The sequence below is a fragment of the Lactuca virosa genome, chromosome 2 (assembly GCF_052849685.1).
Source record: "Lactuca virosa cultivar CGN04683 chromosome 2, Lactuca_virosa_CGN04683_v6, whole genome shotgun sequence".
NCBI classification, from domain to species: domain Eukaryota; kingdom Viridiplantae; phylum Streptophyta; class Magnoliopsida; order Asterales; family Asteraceae; genus Lactuca; species Lactuca virosa.
The window spans coordinates 245,598,771-245,619,042 of record NC_136427.1 but is presented as its reverse complement, the minus strand read 5'-3'; the positions used below and the strand labels follow the sequence as shown (position 1 = coordinate 245,619,042).

The 20,272-nt window shown below is 40.6% G+C and overlaps 1 protein-coding gene across 1 annotated transcript; it reads right to left on the bottom strand.

Moving 5' to 3' along the window:
* Positions 1-14,389: 14,389 nt before the first annotated feature.
* On the bottom strand, positions 14,390-18,771 carry LOC145160679 (nucleobase-ascorbate transporter 12-like). The gene is made up of 10 exons (XM_079079961.1): positions 17,976-18,771; positions 17,585-17,682; positions 17,320-17,490; positions 17,037-17,137; positions 16,785-16,920; positions 16,646-16,696; positions 16,255-16,542; positions 15,940-16,174; positions 14,903-15,189; positions 14,390-14,819 (listed from the first exon to the last, which is right to left on the bottom strand). The coding sequence occupies exons 1-10, from the start codon at positions 18,493-18,495 to the stop codon at positions 14,598-14,600; spliced, it is 2,109 nt and encodes a 702-aa protein (XP_078936087.1). The 5' UTR covers positions 18,496-18,771; the 3' UTR covers positions 14,390-14,597.
* Positions 18,772-20,272: the final 1,501 nt, after the last annotated feature.

The window sequence follows — 20,272 nt, the reverse complement described above, 5'->3', positions numbered from 1 at the left end:
GTAACATTGCTCGAATATTAGAGGCTCATTGTAATGTGTTGCTTTAGATATTTCATCAAATCTAGGTTGCAAGATTACTCAAAACACAACTAAACCTAACTTAAATTCTAAATCCTAATGAAGCAAAACACACACAAAACACATGCAGTCATGAAGAATACACAACACCAACGCCACATTGAAAATATATGTTTCTAGCCCCCCCCCCCCCCCCCCCCCCACCCCCACCCAATCTCCATTATATAGGGATACATGGTCAAGAATCTGGAAAATAGGAAAGGGAGAAGCTACACCAAGAATTCCAATCTAAAGAGGCAATTTTCGCCCTGTTTTTTACCCATATATAGCAACTAGCTTTGATTTCATCAATCACCCAATTTTGGTCTAGAGATTTGCCCTCAAAGATCTTTTTGTTCCTATACCTCCATATATGCCAACTTGTTGCTAAGAAAACCGATTGTAGAGCCTATAATGTAATTTAAGTTGCCTCCTAAAAGCAACTATTGCAAGAACCTTAGAAACCGAATTACATGAGAATGTTTGTAGATTACACCATGAGGCAATATGAGCCTTAATAAGCTCTGGTCTCGAATCGTTTGTTAAATGAGATTTATTCTAGGCTCGAGCTCAGTCTCGGGCTCGAGCTTTTAACAAACTGATATCGGGTAGCTCGCGAGTAGCTCAGCTTGTTTATATCCCTACTCATAGTTTGATGCTATTAATGGATTTTAACGAACCGATCCCACCCCACCTACAAACAGAGACTCCAGATCTTTTGTTGAAGTGACTAGAGGCATGAACCCCGGACAACCCCCTCCTCCGAACCCCCCTATATGGATGTCTCTCAAAGTTATCGATCAAAAAATAGGGAGTGGTTGAACTCTGCGGCGATCAATGGAGAAGTGAAAAACTTTGACCTCCTCTAATGTAACACCCGAATTGCAAGTAAATTCTTTTAAAGCTAATATGCATATTTTAATTTTGATAGGAGGGTTGTACGCGGGGCGTAGCTCATTAACGTGGTCACGCGGTTTCTCTTAAGTACGCTGGGTGTACCTAGAGTACGCATGGCGTACTCATGGCGAATGCAAACCCTAATCTTATGGTCTTGGACCCTATTTAAGAACCTTAAGTCCTTGGAAACCCTTCTTATCATCAACCACCACCCTCTCTCCCAGCCTCCATGAAACCCTAACTTCATTTGTGAGAATCTCAAGCTTTTGTGTGATTTTTGGTGTGTTATAGTGAAGAAGGAGATCTTGGAAGGTATGCTTGGAACCCATAGCTTGTAGATCCATACTGTGTTCATCTTGATCATCCTTCTGGAGGTATAAAGTATCATCCTTTATAACTCTTTTTGCATAGATCTAGATTAGCTTAGGGTTTTGGCATATTTTGGTCCCAAAGTTCAAGTTAGTTACTTTATGATGTTTCTAAGGATCTTGAGTCATAAAAATGGAGTCTTTGATGTTATTCCTCACTCATGCAAGAGTTTGAGGTTACTGAAGAGGGTAAGGACTTAGGGTTTGGTTTTGGGATCTATTAAGCCATGCAAAAGCTTAAAGTAGTCAACTTTATCAATTAGGACCTTCCCAAGATTAAGATCTCTAAGTTGGACGAATGGTCTTTGAGCATTAAGAGCTTAATAGCAATTTTTGGGCAGCTGATGAGTACATTGGGCATACCCTCGAGGTACGTACGACGTAACGAGTTTAGCCCATGCCCCCTTTCGGTTAATGTCCAGTACGCTAGGTGTATGCATGATGTACACATGGCGTACTCACCTGAAGCCCATTTGGGCCATTTTTGGGCCTTGGCCCAATTTGGTTCTTGGATCATGGTTAGTTGGGTCCAGAGTAGAAGGGTAAAAGGGTCTTTTACCCTTTGTAAGAGAGATTATGATTTGGACCTTTATTTGTGGGTTATTACCCTAAATAGTAATTAGGGTTGGTTTGAATGTGTTCAGTGTGAGGAGTCGTTGTAGCAGCAGCTTGTGTGTGTGATTGTTTATCATCGGATTGAGGTGAGTCTCTTCACTGTACTCGTGCGTCGAAGGCACCAATGTCGACCCACTGGATTATGTTTGTAGGATGGTAGTTGTCTGTGTGATACTTGCATGTTTTGTATGTTGGGTGGGGCCCGTTATGCGAGTTAGGGTGAGGTCCGTTATGCTCATTGGGCGGGGCCTGTTATGTGAGTTAGGGTGAGGCCCGTTATACTCATTGGACAGGGAACTCACTAAGCTTTGTGCTTACAGTTTTGGTTTAAATGTTTTTCAGGTACTTTCGGTTCAAAATGGGAGGGCCCGGCATGATCGCATTGCATCCACATGTGTTTGGCATTTTATGATTTTAGGATTGTACTCTGATAACTATTTTCGACTATGACCTACTTTGATGGTTTTCAAAATATATAGTTGACGGTTTTTTTATTTAAAAACAAAAATTTTACTTTGTATTTTTGGGATGTTACAAGTTGGTATCAAAGCCTTGGTTTGATGGATTCAGGCACACTATCAGGTGTGTCTGAACTCAAACTGAGGAATTAGTAAAAAGAAAAAGATTTTTCCAAAAGGATTTTTAAGAAATGGGGTGTGATGTGTGCAATCGACCAAGCTCAAGTAAATGTTACCAAAATACTCGTACATGTTTGTTTGATTCAATATGTGAATAAGTGAATAACACGCTAGATTAAGGTTAAAGATATGCTCAGAATTGTATGTTAGTGTGACACCCGATGGTTCTAAGGTACTATTTATTTTAATTATTTAATCGTTTAAATCAGCTGTGTTGCTTCGGGCTTAGTGTTTTGGGCCTTTTATGTGTGGGCTAGTCGAGGCTGTACGTTGGGCGTAAGCCTGGTGTATGCGGGGTGTAGTTGGTCTAAGTGGATCGTGGAGGCATGCACGTACGTGCGGCGAACGTGCTCAGACCCAAAACCCTAATTTTTTGGGTTCAAGCCCTATATAATGTCATTAAGTCCCAAGTGTTAGCCTCCCTATCGACCTCTCCTGTCCAGAAACCCTAAAATCTTAGCTTCCATTGTTGAGTGTGTGTGAGCCTTTGGACAGCTTTTGGTGTTCATATTTGTGCATTTTGAAGGAGTTGAAGAAGCTAGAAGTTGCTTAGCCTGAAGATGAGGTCTTGGATCCGGTATCACCACCTTATTTTCCAAGCTTTTGAGGTATCAAGTTCCCATCTTGATTGCTAGATGCTTAGATCTCTTTTTGGGTTAAATTGTTATGTTTTTAGCCATGGTTTGGATGGATGATGGGATTAGGACGTCCCAAAGGCTTATTCTTTCAGATCTAAGGTCTTCATGGGCTCCTTTGGCATAAAGGTGCCAAGTTTATGGGTTTGGGGGCCTCATGCATTCATTAAGTCCTTTATTAAGTCCTTGTTGAGCTTTAGAGCTTCTTATGGTCATGCATGGACGTAAAGTTATCAATTTTACGTGATATTTCAGCTTAAGGGGGTCATATTTGCATTCTGGAACAAAGTCTTAATGGGTTAGGAGCTAAATCTAGAAGTTGGCTAAATGGTAAGAGTGCGTCGGGAGTACAAGCCTGTACGCGCAACGTACAAGCCTTCGAACCAGTACGCTTAGCGTACTAGCTGAGTACGCCCAGCGTACTCAGTCTGATGGCATGTCGATGTTGGGCCTTGGTTTGGGCCACGTTATGGGCTTAGAAGGTTAGGGTTTGGTTGGGCCATCTGATTTTAGGAGTTTTTGGGCCAGGAATATTATTGGACCGTGGGCTAAGGCCCATGCGAAGGGATTGGGCCCAATTGGAAATTGGGCCATATTTAGGGCCTTGATGGATTGTTTAACTTTTGCGCCCATTGGATTGTGATTATGGGCTTCACTCTTCGACCAAGCTAGGTTAGGGGTAAAATGGTCTTTTTACCCCAAGTAGGGATTTTTGGTTATGATGTAGATCACAAATGTTAATTAGCTTTTCGAGGTGAGTTTCCTCACTGGGTTAAACGCGTCTAAGGCACCAAGGCCGACCCTTGATTGGTTATGTCGATATACTTATTGTTTGTGTGATACTTGTATGTGCTTGCATATGTATGTTTATTGGGTGGGGCACGTTACGCAAGTGTGGGCGGGGCCGGTATCTCATTGGGCGGGGCCCGCTATGCGAGTGTGGGCGGGGCCCGTATCTCATTGGACGGGGCCCGTAATGCGAGTGTGGGTGGGGCCCGTATCTCATTGGGTGGGGCCCGTTATATGATATGTTGGTATGCGGTATCTTGGGGAACTCGCTAAGCTTTGTGCTTGCGGTTTTTAGTTTATGTTTCAGGTACTTCCGGTTCCAAGGGGAAGAGCTCGGATTGACTGCATTGCACACACCATATGGATTCTGTTTATGGGACATACTCTGATTTTTATGATGTTTGGCATATTTATTCTATTGGGATGTATGAACAATGTTTTAGGATACTGTTTTTACTTAAATCAAAAATGAAAATTTTGGGTCATAATTTTTGGATGTTTCAGTTAGGAGAGATGCCTTTGTATGCTTACTGTATGAGCCTTTAGAACTGCATGCTTGTATGGATTACATACGGTATGTTAGGATAGCCTGTTAAGCAGTGCTCTGGTTAGAACTCGATGCTTGAATGCTAATTGTTTTGTCCTTTTAGGAACCACTGTTAATACTAGTTAACTATCAAGCAAATATGCTAGGTTACATGTTATAGAAATTAAATAATTTTAGAAGGTTAGGTTTAACTCTATTGCGCAACTCTTGTTTGAGTCCAACCGTTATAGTGTGAGACATTGCAGTCAAAGAGTTATCTAGTATTTGTTGCATGTAATTATATCCGTAAGGTAGTTAACGGATATTAGTGGGGATTTCTTCTGCAGCTGATGGTAGAAAGTGGCGGGAAGGGAATCCTAGGAGAACCTAGGAAGCATGTTAGCATTAGCAGATGCGTTGTTTATAGGGAATGTGGAATGTTGGGAATTAAGAGAGCCGCTTAGGGGAATCAGGATGACTCTTGAGGAAAGTACGGATAAGTGTGGAAGGTAGTATTTGGTACATACTACTAGAAGCACGGTATATGTACTCGAGTCAAGGAAGTCACGAGGATACTAAGGGACCCGCATGGTGTAAGATTCTTCGAGTGTTTTCTGATGGGTTGCATTGTTTATTTCCAGTATGGTGGTCACTCGCGGTGGTTCAGGTCCTGAAGAGGGATCGGGTTCGGGCTCTGGGGTCGGACCCTTAGATGATCAAATACGGGAGTTCATTTCGTCTGAGATTACCCACAACATTTTGGAGTGGGCTCCTGTGATTTTTGGTACAATCAAGGAGGGCATCATGGAGATCTTGGATGAGCGGTTGGGCGTATTTCGCACGGAGATGGTGGTTATGGTAGGTACACGCTCTATAACTTTTTGAGAGTTTCATGCATGTGGGGCTCCTGAGTTCTTCGGAATGAAGGACCCCATTATTAGCAGAAGATGGTTGGAGGACATCGGGAACGCCTTCCGGACTAGCTTTCCCCATGAGGGGTCAAAGTTCGGATTTGCATCATGTCTTTTGAAATACAGAGTATGTGATTGGTGGGAGGAGGTGGACTGTGCTTTGGGAGGTGAGGCTGTTGAGACGATGTCTTGGGATGACTTTGTTACGAGATTTGGGGTTGAGTTTGCGGCCATGATTGAGGTTCAGCAGCTGGCGAGGGAGTTTCAAGACCTTCTCCATACTATCGAGACTGTGGTGGAGATCACCACCATGTTTCGTGAGAGGGCTTTGTTGGTTCCGTAGTATGTGGCGGACGAGGAGATGAAGAAGGTCAGGTACCATGATATGTTGAAGGATGAGATATGGGAGTTTGTGAGCATGTCTAGTTGCAAGACATTGGAGGACATGATAGCTCGGGATCGCGAGCGGGAGATAGATCTGGAGTTAGTGAGGAAGATGAAGTCGGTTCAGGATCAGGTATCTGAGGGCTTGAGGAAGAAGCCCAAGGTTGTAGATTTGAGATCGAGGGGCCAGCAGGGTCGGTGTTGATGCGTCCGGCTGGGATTATGTTTGTAGGATGCTAAATGTCTATGTGATACTTGCATGTTTTGTATGTTAGCCGAGGCCTGTTATGCGAGTTAGGGCGAGGACCGTTATACTAATTGGGTTGGGCCCGTTATGCTCATTGGGTGGGGCTCATTATGCGAAATAGGGCGAGGCCCGTAATACTCATTGGGCGGGGCCCATTATGCGAGTTAGGGTGAGGCATGTTATACGCCTTGGACGGGGCCCGTTTCTTGTATGGTATGTGGTATTTTAGGGAACTCACTAAGCTTTGTGCTCACAGTTTTCGTTTAAATCTTTTTCAGGTACTTCGGTTCAAAAGGGAAGGGCCCGACATGATCGTATCGCATCAACCTGTGTTTGGAATTTTATGATTTTGGGATTGTACTCTGATAACTATTTTCGACTATGACATACTTTATGGTTTTTGAAATACATAGTTGATGGTTTTGTTGATTTAAAAACAAGAATTTTACTTTGTATTTTTGGGATGTTATATATATGCAGCTTCGCATCAGTCATTGACATTGAGGGATATGATGTTGTTGAAATTAAATACATGGGTGGTATGCTGGTTACTCTGAAGCTCTGTTCGAATAGTTCTACTAAGGTTTTCCAAGAGAACAATTGTATCTGGTAAAAATGGTTCAATTGGTTGGAACCCTCCGACAAAAAAGGTTCGTTTTGAGAGGATTGCTTGGGTGAAGATTTACGGCATCCCCATCATCACCTAGGATGAGATATATTCCAGCCACATTGCAAGTAGCTTCGGGAAGGTTTTGGTTCAAGCGAAATCCTTCTGGAACAACGACATCTCCCATGGTAAGGTTTGCATCCTTACCGCTACTCGAAAAAAAAACAATGAGGAGGTTATTGCAGAAATCGATGGCACTCTTGTTAGAATCGGGATCACTGAGATAAATGATGATTGATTCCCCTTCAAGTCGTTCTCTCCAGCGGTTTACCCTGAGTATGATGATGACGGGGAGGATGATGATGGTGATGATAAAGACGGTATTTTTGAGACTTGGCAAAATGGGGGGATGGATCCTGAACACGGCGAGATTCCCTCACATATTCCTAGCGCCTACCTTCAGGAGGGTGTTCTGATGACTCGGTCGTGCTCGGCGGTTGGAAACTCGGTGCATAGGAACAAGGAGGAAGATGAACGGACACATGGGGAATCGGGGTCACGTGTTGGAACATTTATTGTTTCCCCCAGTCCCAATGGTGAAATTGGCTGCAACCCAGATATTGAGTAGATCCCTATGTCCCCACTTGTTCGTTCCACAGAGCCAATTTTAACAACAATTGAGTCCATTATCTTGGGCCCTCACTCTAGTTCTAATATCTTGGTGGTAGGAAGTAGCCCAGATTTTGAACCGGGGGATTCCGCTCTTAAAAGGTGTCGAATTAAAAATAAAAAGAAAGAAAAAAATGAAAACACCCTACATTCCAACTCATTGCAACTTCGACATTAATTCTATCCCAAATTCCCCCTCGTTGGACCGTAACAAGGACATCTCTGCTTCTCAATCATCCTCGTCGTCGGAACTTAATAATACCTTAACTATTGGGGCCCAGGTCGGATTTCAATTTTAGAAAGGCAATAGGGTGCTCGTTAAGACCTTTACTTGTGATGGTGCCAAATTCGCTCTCCAATGAATGTTCTCTAATCTGAATATAAGGGGAATGGGGGAGATTCACAAATTCGAGTGGATTCGTAGGCTTAGAATGGAGTTCAATTTGTCTTTCTATGGTATTCAAGAGACACAAATCTCCGTTTTTTCATTGGTTGATCTTCATTTGGGTTGGGGCGGACATGGCTTTGATTTCAATTTCGTGGAGGCCACCGGAAGTTTTAGATGGCTTATAAGCATCTGGGATAAAAATCTTTTCCATGAAATTGTCACTATAAAAAACCGATTGTTTTTGGAAATTGTGGTTTACTGGCAGGGTATCATCGGTGAAACTATATTTGTTAACGTTTATGCTCCTCGATCTCCTTCTAAAAAAAGGCTATGCGGGTGAATCTTGCGAACCTGATGAATTCAACCCGGTAGTTGGCTAATATTTGGTGACTTCAACATCATGAGAAAACAAGAAGAGATGTTTAATTCTTTATTCTGCCCTTCTACCACCTTTGCTTTCAATAATCTTATACATGATGCTAGAATTCTTGACATGAAAATGGGTGGTCGGAGATTCACTTACCTCTGTGATGACGGGTTTAAACTCAGCAAATTAGATAGAATGGTCGTTTTCCCCAACTTTATGTCCCACTTCCTTACGGCCTTTGTCACTGCTTTACCACGTTAGTATTCAGATCATTCGCTAATTATTCTACAAACCAACTTTGTAGATTTTGGACCCCCTCCTTTCCTGTTTTATAAATCATGCTTGCTTCGTGATGGTATTGATCATGTGGTCTTTAGTGCCTGGTCATCTTATGTTGGTAATGAACCGGCTGATAAACATCTTTTTGCAAAGTTAAAGATTGTCTAACTTGCTATAATTGAATGGAGGAGAATCGAGTTTAAAAAGGAACACAAAAAACTTCTCGACATCAAAGCCCATGTCAAATTTTCTAGATGGAGAGGCTGAATCTAGAACTTTGACAGAGAGTGAAAGAACCACGCTAAAAGATGGCAAGCAGAAAATTATTGAGCTCGAAAATCTCAACATGCTTGACCTGAAGCACACCAATTTTGTAACGCCCCGATTCCAGGTAGGGATTTAAATAAAAGGTTAATTGGTTTAATGTCCTACTCGACGAGTTGGTTGCCCTACTCGACGAGTTGGTTGCCCTACTCGTCGAGTAGCAGCGGGGTTGGAACGCGTGTTTAGTGACCTACTCGACGAGTCCACTAAGGGACTCGATGAGAGCTGGCAGATGAAACCCTAAATCCCGGGGTTTTGCACCCTATTTAAGGAATGATAAGCCTCCTTTGACCTCTTTGCAGTCTTTGAGAGCCCCTCAAAACCCTAATATGTGTGTGTGTGTGTGTGCCCATTATGTGTTTTGAAGCTTGAAGAGAGGATCCTTGGAGGGAGAAGGCTTAGAGGAGAAGGAGATTGGAGCAAGTAGAGTGTGGGAATCAACTCTTATCTCAGTTATCATCTTCTGGAGGTAACCAAATCGCCTTTTCTTTGTGAATCTCTTCTATTGGTTGAGTTTTAGGGTTTTAGGTGAGATATTAAGTTGGAAAGATGAGCTATGGGCTAGATCTGAGGTTGTAACTTCAGATCTGGACCCTCCTTGGATTCTATAAGCATAAAGTTTCAGTTTTGGTCATGATTAAGGTCCCTCTTGAGCATGAAGTTCCATTAAGAACTTAAATTAGGTATTTAGAGCCTTAATAGCCATGCATGCACGTAAAGTTTGCAACTTTACGTGATAAGCATGCCCTAGAAGCTTGGATCTGTGATTTGGAGCCGCTGCATGGCTCAAAAACAAGTCTGTATGGAAAAAGGACTGAATGGACTCGGCGAGTCGCAAGGTTGACTCGGCGAGTCACATGAAGATGGCCGTGAACTCGACGAGTTGGATGAACAACTCGGCGAGTCCGATGAAGAATACCATAAGACTCGGCGAGTTGAAGAACAACTCGGCGAGTCGGATGAGTTTTCCCCAAGTTATGAATGTGTGTGTGTCCGTCGTGTGCAAAAAGGAAAACTCGACGGGTGGCCTTAAAGTTTGAACGAGAATCGAAGCAACTCGACGAGTCACCCCGATGACTCGGCGAGTTGGATTGTGCTTCAAGGAACTCGGCGAGTAGCCGAGGGTACTCGGCGAGTTGGGGTCAACATGGACTGTTGACCTTGACTGAGGACCTTGACTTTGACCAGGGGTTGACTAGTGGGTTATGGAGTACCTTATATGGTTAAGGACTTATGAGTATATTGTGCTTTGGTGTTAGGTGGTGGAGCCTGTGCCAAGTGATTCGAGAGTTGGGTTTTATCTTCCGAGTCGACATTTGCGAGGTGAGTTATCCTCACTATACTCAAGGGTCTAAGGCACCAAGGTCGGCCCTTTTGAATTGTTATATGGTTACGTTAGGTAGTATGATCTGTTAGATCGGTATCCTGGTAGATAGGATAGTATTATGTGCTATGTGGTATGATCCGTTAGATCAGTTTCTGTCTATAGACTGTTATGTGATTATCTATTGTATGTGCACATGTTGTTGGCGGTTGAGGTTTACCTGCTTTGTGCGGAGACCAATAGACCGGGGCATTCCAACCTGTTGGTTGAGGGCCTGGGGTATTCCATCCCGAGGATGATTGGACCCATAGTGTGTTGGAATTCCAACCTGTTGGTTGAGGGCCTGGGGTATTCCATCCCGAGGATGATTGGACTCATAGTGTGTTGGCATTCCAACCTGTTGGTTGAGGGCCTGGGGTATTCCATCCCGAGGCTGATTGGACCCATAGTGTGTTGGGATTCCAACCTGTTGGTTGAGGGCCTGGGGTATTCCATCCCGAGGATGATTGGACCCATAGTGTGTTGGCATTCCAACCTGTTGGTTGAGGGCCTGGGGTATTCCAACCCGATGGTTGACTGGACCCATACTATGCTGTTATGATTATATGTGTATTGTTGGGGGTATGAGTATTTTGGGGAAGCTCACTAAGCTCTCGAGCTTACAGTTTCAGTTTATTGCTTCAGGTACATCAGGGGATCGCGGCAAGGCGAAGGCGTGATCGTACAGCTCCTCATGTTTTGTCTATGTTTCTGGGAAAAAACTCTGATAGTATACATTTTGAAACAAAATTGTAATGATTTTTATGGTTGGAAAGGCTTTTAAAAATTTTAAATTGGTTGTAAAATTTTGGGTGTTACAAGTTTCTACCATAATTTCCTAAAGATAAAAAACATGAAGAATACTATCCACGGGTTAATGGTGAATAGAGTTTGGGTCACGAATAGAGACACCATAAAATTTGAGGCTATTCGTTTCTTTGGTGATAAATTCAAGGAACCACATGTTGTCAGACCTCCTTTTCACAACCAGAACCTCAGGTGCCCATCTACTGACAACAACACCTTTTTAGAGAATGACTTTACCCTCGAGGAGATTAAAGATGTTATTTGGGACTTCGGTGAGGAAAAAGTTCTCGGGCCAGACGGATTTACTTTTAAATTCATTAAAAGATACTAGGGTCTAATGCAGGATGACATTATGTGATTTGTGATATACTTTGAAGTTAGCTGTCGCATTGCTAGAGGTTGCATCTTTTCATTCATCATCCTAATTCCCAAGATTTTGGACCCTCTCACCCTCAATGACTACCGTCATATCAATCTCATCGGTTCCCTCTATAAAATCATAATTAAGGCCCTCACAAATCGCATCAAAAAGGTTATTCGCACTGTGATAGACGAATCGCAAACCAGTTTCGTCGAAGGACGCAACATTCTTGATGGTGTGATGTCTCAAATGTCTCAAATGGGGTTTGGAAACCGTTGGCGTTTTTGGATCAGAGGATGCCTTGTTTCCTCTAGAGCCTCCGTCTTGATTAATGGTGCACCGAAAAAGGAGTTCCCAATTTCTAAAGGGGTCCACAAAGGGGACCCCTTATCCCCTTTTCTATTTATCCTTGCATTGAAAGGTTTAAACGTTGTTATGAAATCTGCTTGCCAAGCCTCTCTCTTCTGCGGGTTACAACTTCCCAATAACGACCCTCCCATTTCACACCTATTATACGCAAATGATGTGATCTTTATCGGTGACTGGTCCATCACCAACTTTGAGAATTTGGCAAGAATTCTCTGATGCTTTCATGTTGCCTCGGGACTAAAGGTGAGTTTCAACAAGTCTAGAGTTTTTGGGATCGGTTTGCCCGAGTCGGAAGTTTCCAACTGTGCTTGTGTTTTAGGTTGTGAGACTGCCCCCATCCCCTTTATTTATTTAGGCATTCCAGTTGGCACGAATATGGCCCTTAAGCGTAACTGGAAACATATCATCGATCGAGTCAAAGGCAGACTTTCAAATTGGAAATTGAAGTCTCTATCTTTCGGAGGTCGCTTTATACCTTATCAAATTTGTCTTGGGAAGTATGCCCTTATATTATTTTTCCCTTTTTAAGGCTCCTATTTCTATCCTCAATGATATCGAGAAAATTAGAAGAAGGTTTTTGTAGGGCGGGAGTGATGAGAAGAATAAAATGAGTTGGGTCAGATGGGGGTGATTCTTGCTAATAAAGATAATGTAGGTTTAGGTGTGGGGTCCTTAAAAAGCATAAATATTGCCATTCTTTTCAAATGGATATGGCATCTTAAAACCGAGAGCACCACCCTTTGGAAACATGTTATTACTGGAATACATAACCTCTCGAGGAAACCTGTGCCCTTGCTTGCTAAAAAACCGATTCCGGGAATCTGGGGTAATATTGTCAAATCCATCCCATATCTTACAAATTTATGTGCAGGCTTTGATCAAATTCTTTCATGCAGTGTCGGTTATGGGAATAACACTATCTTCTGGCTCGACGATTGGACATGTGGGGTACTCTCGCCACTCGGTTTCCTCATGTGTCAAATCTTGATTCCTTGAAATCTTGCCTTGTTGCAGGTCGTATCTTCAGTGATGGGGTTTATTGGAGTTAGAAGCGCCGCCCCAAACTGCTGGAAGAACTCTAGGAGCTTACCCTGATCCACACTATTCTCTATAATTTCACCATCACTAACACAGCGAATTCGTGGAGGTCTAATCTTGTCACCAACGGTATGTTTTATGTTAACAATCTCAAGTGCATTATTGATTCTAAAATTACTTGTAGCGTGAGCAACCTGACTGTGTGGTTGAAGTTGGTCCCAATCAAAGTAACCATTTTTATTTGGAGAGCATGTATGGACTGCATCCTCGCTGCCTTGGCTCTTAATCGCAGAGGAATTAACCACAATACAACTGCATATCATTTTTGTCCCATTGGTACTGAGTCCAGCGAGCACCTCCTTATGGGTTGTGTTTATGTTCGTGAAGTTTTGTCCTGGGTTTTGAAATGGTGTGATATCTCATACCAAAATTTCAATTCAGCTACTAAAGTTATCGAGTTTGCTACCAAATGGGGGCATTGTCCAAAGAAGAGAAAGATTTTAAATGCGATTATTTACGGGACTGTTTTGGTGTGTGTGGTTGATAATAAACGATAAGGGTGCGTTTAGTTGCGGAAAAATTGGTCGTTTTCCGGAAAAATTTTCCAAAAAAATGAGAATTTTGAAAACGCGTTTAGCTCGTCTATTTTTCTAAATTTTTCACGGAAAATGAAAATTTTCCGTTTTCTAAAATTGCAAAGAAGTTGGAAATTTTTGGAAAACCGATAATCATTGTTTTCCACATTTTTCTAATTCCAAAATTTTTCTAAAATATAAACACCCACTCCCACCCCATCCACCTCTACCTACCCTCACCTTAACACCCCCAACTCACCACACCCCTACCTACCTACACTCACTCCCAAGCCCCCCCCCCCCCCCCCTCACACACACACACCAACCCCCGCAAACACACACACACAAACTCACCCCCCCTACACACACACACCCACCCAACACCACTACCACAATCACTAACCTACCATCACCATCACCATCACCACCATCACTACACCACCACTACCCCATCACCAGCACCACCTCCGCCGCCATCACCAACACTGCCACAATTGCCGCCGTCACCACCACCATCGCTACCCCGCTGCCGCCACCACCACCGTCACCATCATCGACACCACCACTGCCCCCCGTCGCTGCCCCCACCACCGCCACCGTCCCCACGCCCACCCTACCACCGCTACCGTTTTCTAAAAATGAAATCCGATAGAAAAATACACATCTAAACGCGTTTTTTAATTTTCTAAAACTGAAAATGAAACATGAATAAGTTTTAACTAAATGTGTTTTCTAAATTTGAAAGGGAAAACGAAAAACGGAAAATGAAAACTGTTTTTCCGTAAGTAAACGCAACCTAAGCTTTTCAACAAAAATCTCACTTTTCCCGCAAGGCCGCAATGACGGTGGATTGTATAATCACATAGGTTTTAATTAAGTTAGAAATAGGGGTAATTTTGACGCGCATAATTGGTTCAATTTGGTTTGTTGCCCGTTTAAAATTCTATAAACTTTTTATTCTTCTTTCTTGCCTTGCCTTCTCCTTTTGGGCAGGGTTTGTGTTTTTTATAAAATCTGTCATTTCAAAAAAAATAAAAATAACAAACGCTATATGCCTATAACTCAGTAACTCACATAATATTTCGTGTTTAACAATACATGATCTTTAATGAGCCCAAACTTTCACCACCTTAATCCTAATTTTGTACACATTTTAATAGACACAAAACGAATGATTACGAGAGCACAAAATAAATATCTAAGACTTGAAAATAAAACAAGAATTTCAATTGCAAACTACATACAAAAAAAAAAAAAAAAAAAAAAAAAATTTAACATTACAACACATAACCCCCTGTCCAATGTACACACACCAACCCAGCCCAACTCAACCCGACCCATTCACAACTACAAACCCGTGGCAAAATTTTCTTTGATGGCCCACTAAAGCCCAACCCATCTCACCCATCTGAACATTTTCCCAACTCTAAACGGTAACCCATAGTCCTTAGCCACACCGGGCTCCCTTCGAGCCGCTTCTGCTTCAGTCCACACGTAAACCCCCCGTTCTTGTTTACTCCCGGGAACCGTGTTGTCCAAAACTACAGCTACCAAAAACGCTATCACCATGTGCAATGACAACACCGTGTTCATTACATAATTCAACTGTAATTTTATCAAAACAAAACTCTTCATTAAAAATAATTATAATATCAAGCAAGGATAAGAATAAGGGAAATGATACGTACGCCTCGGTATTGGGAGCGGAATGGGCCGTGTGAGGCAACGGTGTAAGGCTGGAAGTAAATTGGAACGGCGGAATTGGAATTAGGTGAGAGAGCGTATTGCTGAAAGTAGGCCGGAATGGAAAGTGAGAAAAATAGGGAAAGCCCGATGATTATTATGTTTCGTGAGCTTCCGGCTTCACTGTAACGTAGATTTGACAAACCCAATGCTGCAAGCATGGCCCACATGATACATAACAACCCTGCAACCATTACTTGAGGAATTGACGCGATAAACCCTCCTACTTTACCTGTATCAAAAAACAAAGATAATCATTTAAATAAATATGAGTATGTTACACTTTTGGTCCCTGACTATAGCTGGTTTTTGCAATTTCGGTCCCAATTCCCAAAAAGCTATCTCTTGCATTTTTGTCCACATTTGAGACTTTTGTAACTTTTTCGGTCCATGTTTAAAGTATGTATAATCATGATATTACCCTTCTCTGATTTTTTTTTTAATATATATTTATGTCTTCTCTTGCAATATAGTCATTTTACTTGGAACAAGGACCAAAGTCGTATATAAGGACCAAATTCACAAGAGAAAAGTTTTTGGAACCAAAGTTGCAAAAATCAGCTTACTGAGGGACCTAAAATGTAATTCACCATATATAGTTACATTTTTGGTCCCTAAGTATAGGTGATTTTTGCAATTTTGGTCTCAAAAAATTATCTTGCCTTTTGGTCCTACTTTGTATTTTTTTAATATTTTCAGTCCCTAATTCAAGTAAAATGACTATATTACCCTTCTCTGATTTATTTTATAAGTATTTGTTGCTTAATTTAAGTTTGCTTGCAATATAGCCATTTTACTTGGAAGAAAGATCAAAATCATTAAGATACTTCAAAATAAGGGCCAAAATTCGTAAGAGAATTTTTTGGGACCAAAACTGCAAAAATGAAGTTAATGGTGAACCAAAAATGTAAGTTACCTTACAAAAACAGTTTGCAAATATGGTAAATTATAAAAAGCCATTCATTCATTTCATTGACATTACCTACTAAGGATAACACAATCAAAACACAAGCTCCCAACTCAACAGCTCTTCGACTCCCCATTTTTGTAACAGCAATTGTGTGGACATTTTCGGTCAAAGAAGTTGACCCGGTTCCCGTGCCCCATAACCCTGCCAAGATACTAGACACACCTTCTAGACCAATCCCTCGGCTCACGACACCTGGCGTGGGAGGCCTAGATGCCACCAATAACGATGATGCATGGTACGACCCCACCTATTATAACAAAATTTAAGTTTTTTTTTTTAAGAATTAATGAATTTATGAGAAGGGTTTTAAGACTTAAAGAGTCTTACTGAGTCAACTGAAGTGATAAGAGAGGCGACACACATTACAATGGCCATTTTCCAGTTGAAAACAGGTGTGCCCCATTGTAATGGGTATGGGAATCTGAACCATGGGGAAGAATTTAAGGCGTGTGAGGTATCTGCTCTACAGCTTTTCATTCTGGCAACATGGTTTCTGCAGTGGTTGGATATCATGTTTGAAGTTGGAATATTTACATCACACCCATCGTATTTATACGCCCCTGCTTCAGTTAGAAGGAAACTCATAGCCCATGTGATAGCTAGACCCAAAGGTACCTAAACTCACATATATATTATTTTTCAGATATTTATTTAGTAAATAATAGTATTTAAGTAGTGAAATTTATAAAATAAAGAAACGGAAATTATGTATACTTACAGCGTAGATTAGAAATACACGGTGTCCTAAAATAGATACTTTGCGAAGGTACTGAAACACATACAGAACACATGAATAAGCATATTATAATATTATAGATTTATTAACTACAAGTAGATATAGAATATAGATGACTTACTAGAGAAAACATAATAACCAAAAGAATCTGCACCATGCCAATCTCAAGACATGCCCCCATTTGTGGGAAACCATAACTATAGAATGAAAGTCCAACAGCAGCAATAGTTGGGGACACAACCACTGGATTAATCAATCTGAACAACCATCACATATCTTCTGGTTAATTTTGTATCACATTGACAAAATCATTTGTAAAACATTTAAATTTGTAATAAGTACAAATAAGCAAACGAAGAGAAGTAATACACACCTCAAGAATAGTGTCATTAGTCCACTATATCCAAGAAATGCTTGAAAAGCTGATGCAATAATTATAGCCCCTTGTAGTTCCTTCATTATATGCTTGAAATTCTGTAGTATCAGTTATTTTGATCAGATCCCATTGATAATGATAAAACAAGATTTATATTGTTTACTCACACATCACAATTTTGGTTATCGTTTTATCATGCTGTTAGATAACATAATGAAAAATGCATAAAAAACATCTGATTGAAAGTTGAAACAAACTTGATGATTCAGATAGAGCTTACATTTCCATTCAATCCAAGGAACTCAGGGGATTTTATTATGGCAAGCGCAGGAGCAAGAAAGACAAAAGATGGACCTTGAATGAGGGGTAATCTTGATCCAAAGTTTGCTTGTAGAAGTGTGGTCATTCCCGAAACAAAAAGTACAGTGGAGACCACCATTGACATATCTTCCTACACCCACTAGTTTTCATCAGAATAATTCAAGTGAAGATAGAGAGTTTCATATGTAAGTAAAGTTAAGCTGGCATGAAGTTCAAGTGCTTACATGGTCACCACCCATTGCTGGAACAATAACAAGCGGAATTAAAACCAGTGAACCCAGCATGGATAGATAGTGCTGGAATCCGTAGAAACCAATGGGAACTGAAGACAAATCACAATTTTAAGTCAGAAATGCTAGAGATATCAATACGCTTAGGAGCAAATGTTCTTTTCAAGACCATGATAATATATATGATAATATATGAAGCTATGATGTTAGTACAATTGCAGTAACAAATTCACAGGGTTCGTGGTTAGAAATGATAACTTTACTCTGTTAGAGAGTAGAAAGTTGCTAATGCACACGCAGATCAGGTAGAAATAGAGAAAACGTTGTGAGTCCAAATTGTAAAATTTGAATTCTGCAATACACACAAGGAACATGAGATATTTACCAAGACCAGGAGTGTCTCTAAGCTCATACTTCATATGTGAATGACGAGAAACAAATTCATCATCAACAGTTTGTGGCAACGCATTCTCCCCATTCTCATTCCTAACCACTCTCTGGCTAGGCTGAGGCGCCGCAGGCGTCTCAACCGCCACAGCATTATGAGCCGGCGGCCTATTAGCCCCATGCTTGGGCGGTAGACGCGCGGGACCACCCTCAGCCTCCCTCTTCTTCTTCACCGACTGATCCTTATCTGATTGCACCTGCGCCTGAGCATTAGCGGGCGGTGGTGGAGCCGTACCGTTTACAGCTGGGACCGGACGGACACGTCCAGCCTCGAGATCGACCGGAGGTCTGGTAATTTGACCAGAATCACTGGCATTGGTCTCTCCAGAGAACCTAGGGCGGAAACCGGTCCGTTTGGCCCATGAAGAAGGAGGCATTGCAGGTGCGTCGTTGGAATCTTGACCAGGAGGCCATGGGCCGGGTTTGGGACGCTTGGTCGGGTCTGAGTTCTGCGCCATGCTCGCTTCCTTGTTGTAGCTGTTGTTAATTCATGGTAGCGGTAGATCTGGGGTTAGGGTTTTGAGACAAAAACAGAGTAGATGTCCACAAAAGAAGTGAACTAACAAACAACAAAGCAGATTGTCGCCATTGTTGTTGATGTAGTTGAAGATCCCAATCCCATGTCGGCAGAGAGATGAAGATTTGTGTGTGTGAGAGTAAGAGTTAAGTAGAGTGTGTGTGTTTTAGGGAGAGAGAGAGAGAGAGAAGACAGCTAATATAACAAGTGATTACAGAGAGAGAAAGAAAACGGTGTGGAGCGTGAAGCAGTGAAGGGAAAAAAACGCGTTTTATTCATTAGCCCCTGTAACATGTCTCTAACCAATTTTCCCCGTCTATCTTTTACTCATATGTCAATTGTGATACACCTTCCATAAATAATTAATATCTTTCTTTAACTTTTTTTAATTATTGTTTTTTTTTCAAATAGGTGATAGATGGTCCATTAGTGAAAACAATGTTTTTTGTTACCATACAAATTGCGTCGTGAAATTAACTAAGGCTAACCAACATGTTACCAACTGAATAAAACAAATTGGTAACCAATATGTTTAGCAGTCAGTATATTTGTTTGGTAATACTATATCAAATTAATAATCATGATAAGGTAGTGATAAAAAAAAATTAATATCACCTTAGTATCATACCAACCAATTCAAATTATATATATATATATATATATATATATATATATATATATATATTATTAGTATATTTGGTGTTTAGGATTTTAAGAGTTTTGACATTAGCATTTACTATATTAATAAAGTTTAAAGTTTAAATTCATGTTGGTTTGTCACATTTTCTTCTGTTACTTTAACTTTTAAACCTATTGTAGAATTAATAAAATCCTTATAGATTGGTGTGTCACATATACATTTATCAGCCGAACTTATTGGCAACCAAACTAATTGGTACGAATTATACTTTGTTCGGTTGTGCAAAAAAAAAATTGTACCAGCTATAATTGATACGGAACACGGTTTAAAGAAAATAATTGGTATTGTATCAATTTCACCCCTAAAATTAACATAATGAATTCGTGGTTTTGCTTTGAGTTGTCATTGATTAAATTTGATCAAGAAATTAGGAAAAACAAATAAATAATTTCATTTTGTTTATCTAAATAGTTGCTAATATAATTATTGTTTATGAAAAAGGTGAATTATCACTTAAATCGGTATATAAGAAGTCGGGTATGTGGATTGGTCCAAGTGAAGAAAAGAGCAGAAAAAATAAATTGATAATCTTTTTTTGAAGAAATTTATTTTTATTTTAAAAAAATAATAATAAGACATTTCGATTGATAAAGTGAGAAGAGGAAAACCAAATTTCAAAAAAAAATTACCTTTATATCCAACAAATGAAACTTTCCATATATATATATATATATATATATATATATATATATAAAATTGAAAACAAAATTCTATTCAATATATTTTATAAAATTTACAATATTTTATTTTAAAAATACCAACGGTCAAAGCTAAAGTTAAATATATTTTTTCTCTCATCATCACTACAATCAAACATGTGATACTAAATTACCAATCAAACCAAGTATTCAATGTTTTTGCAACCAACGGGGTATTTGTCTATATGACAATTTGACAAACATCAATAACTATGACCAGGGACTAAAGGGGCTTGTAAGAAATGTAGAGGGGCTAATGATGAAATTCATCCATATGTTTTTAACGTTTTCTTATCCACCCCTGTGCTATCTATAGCTCT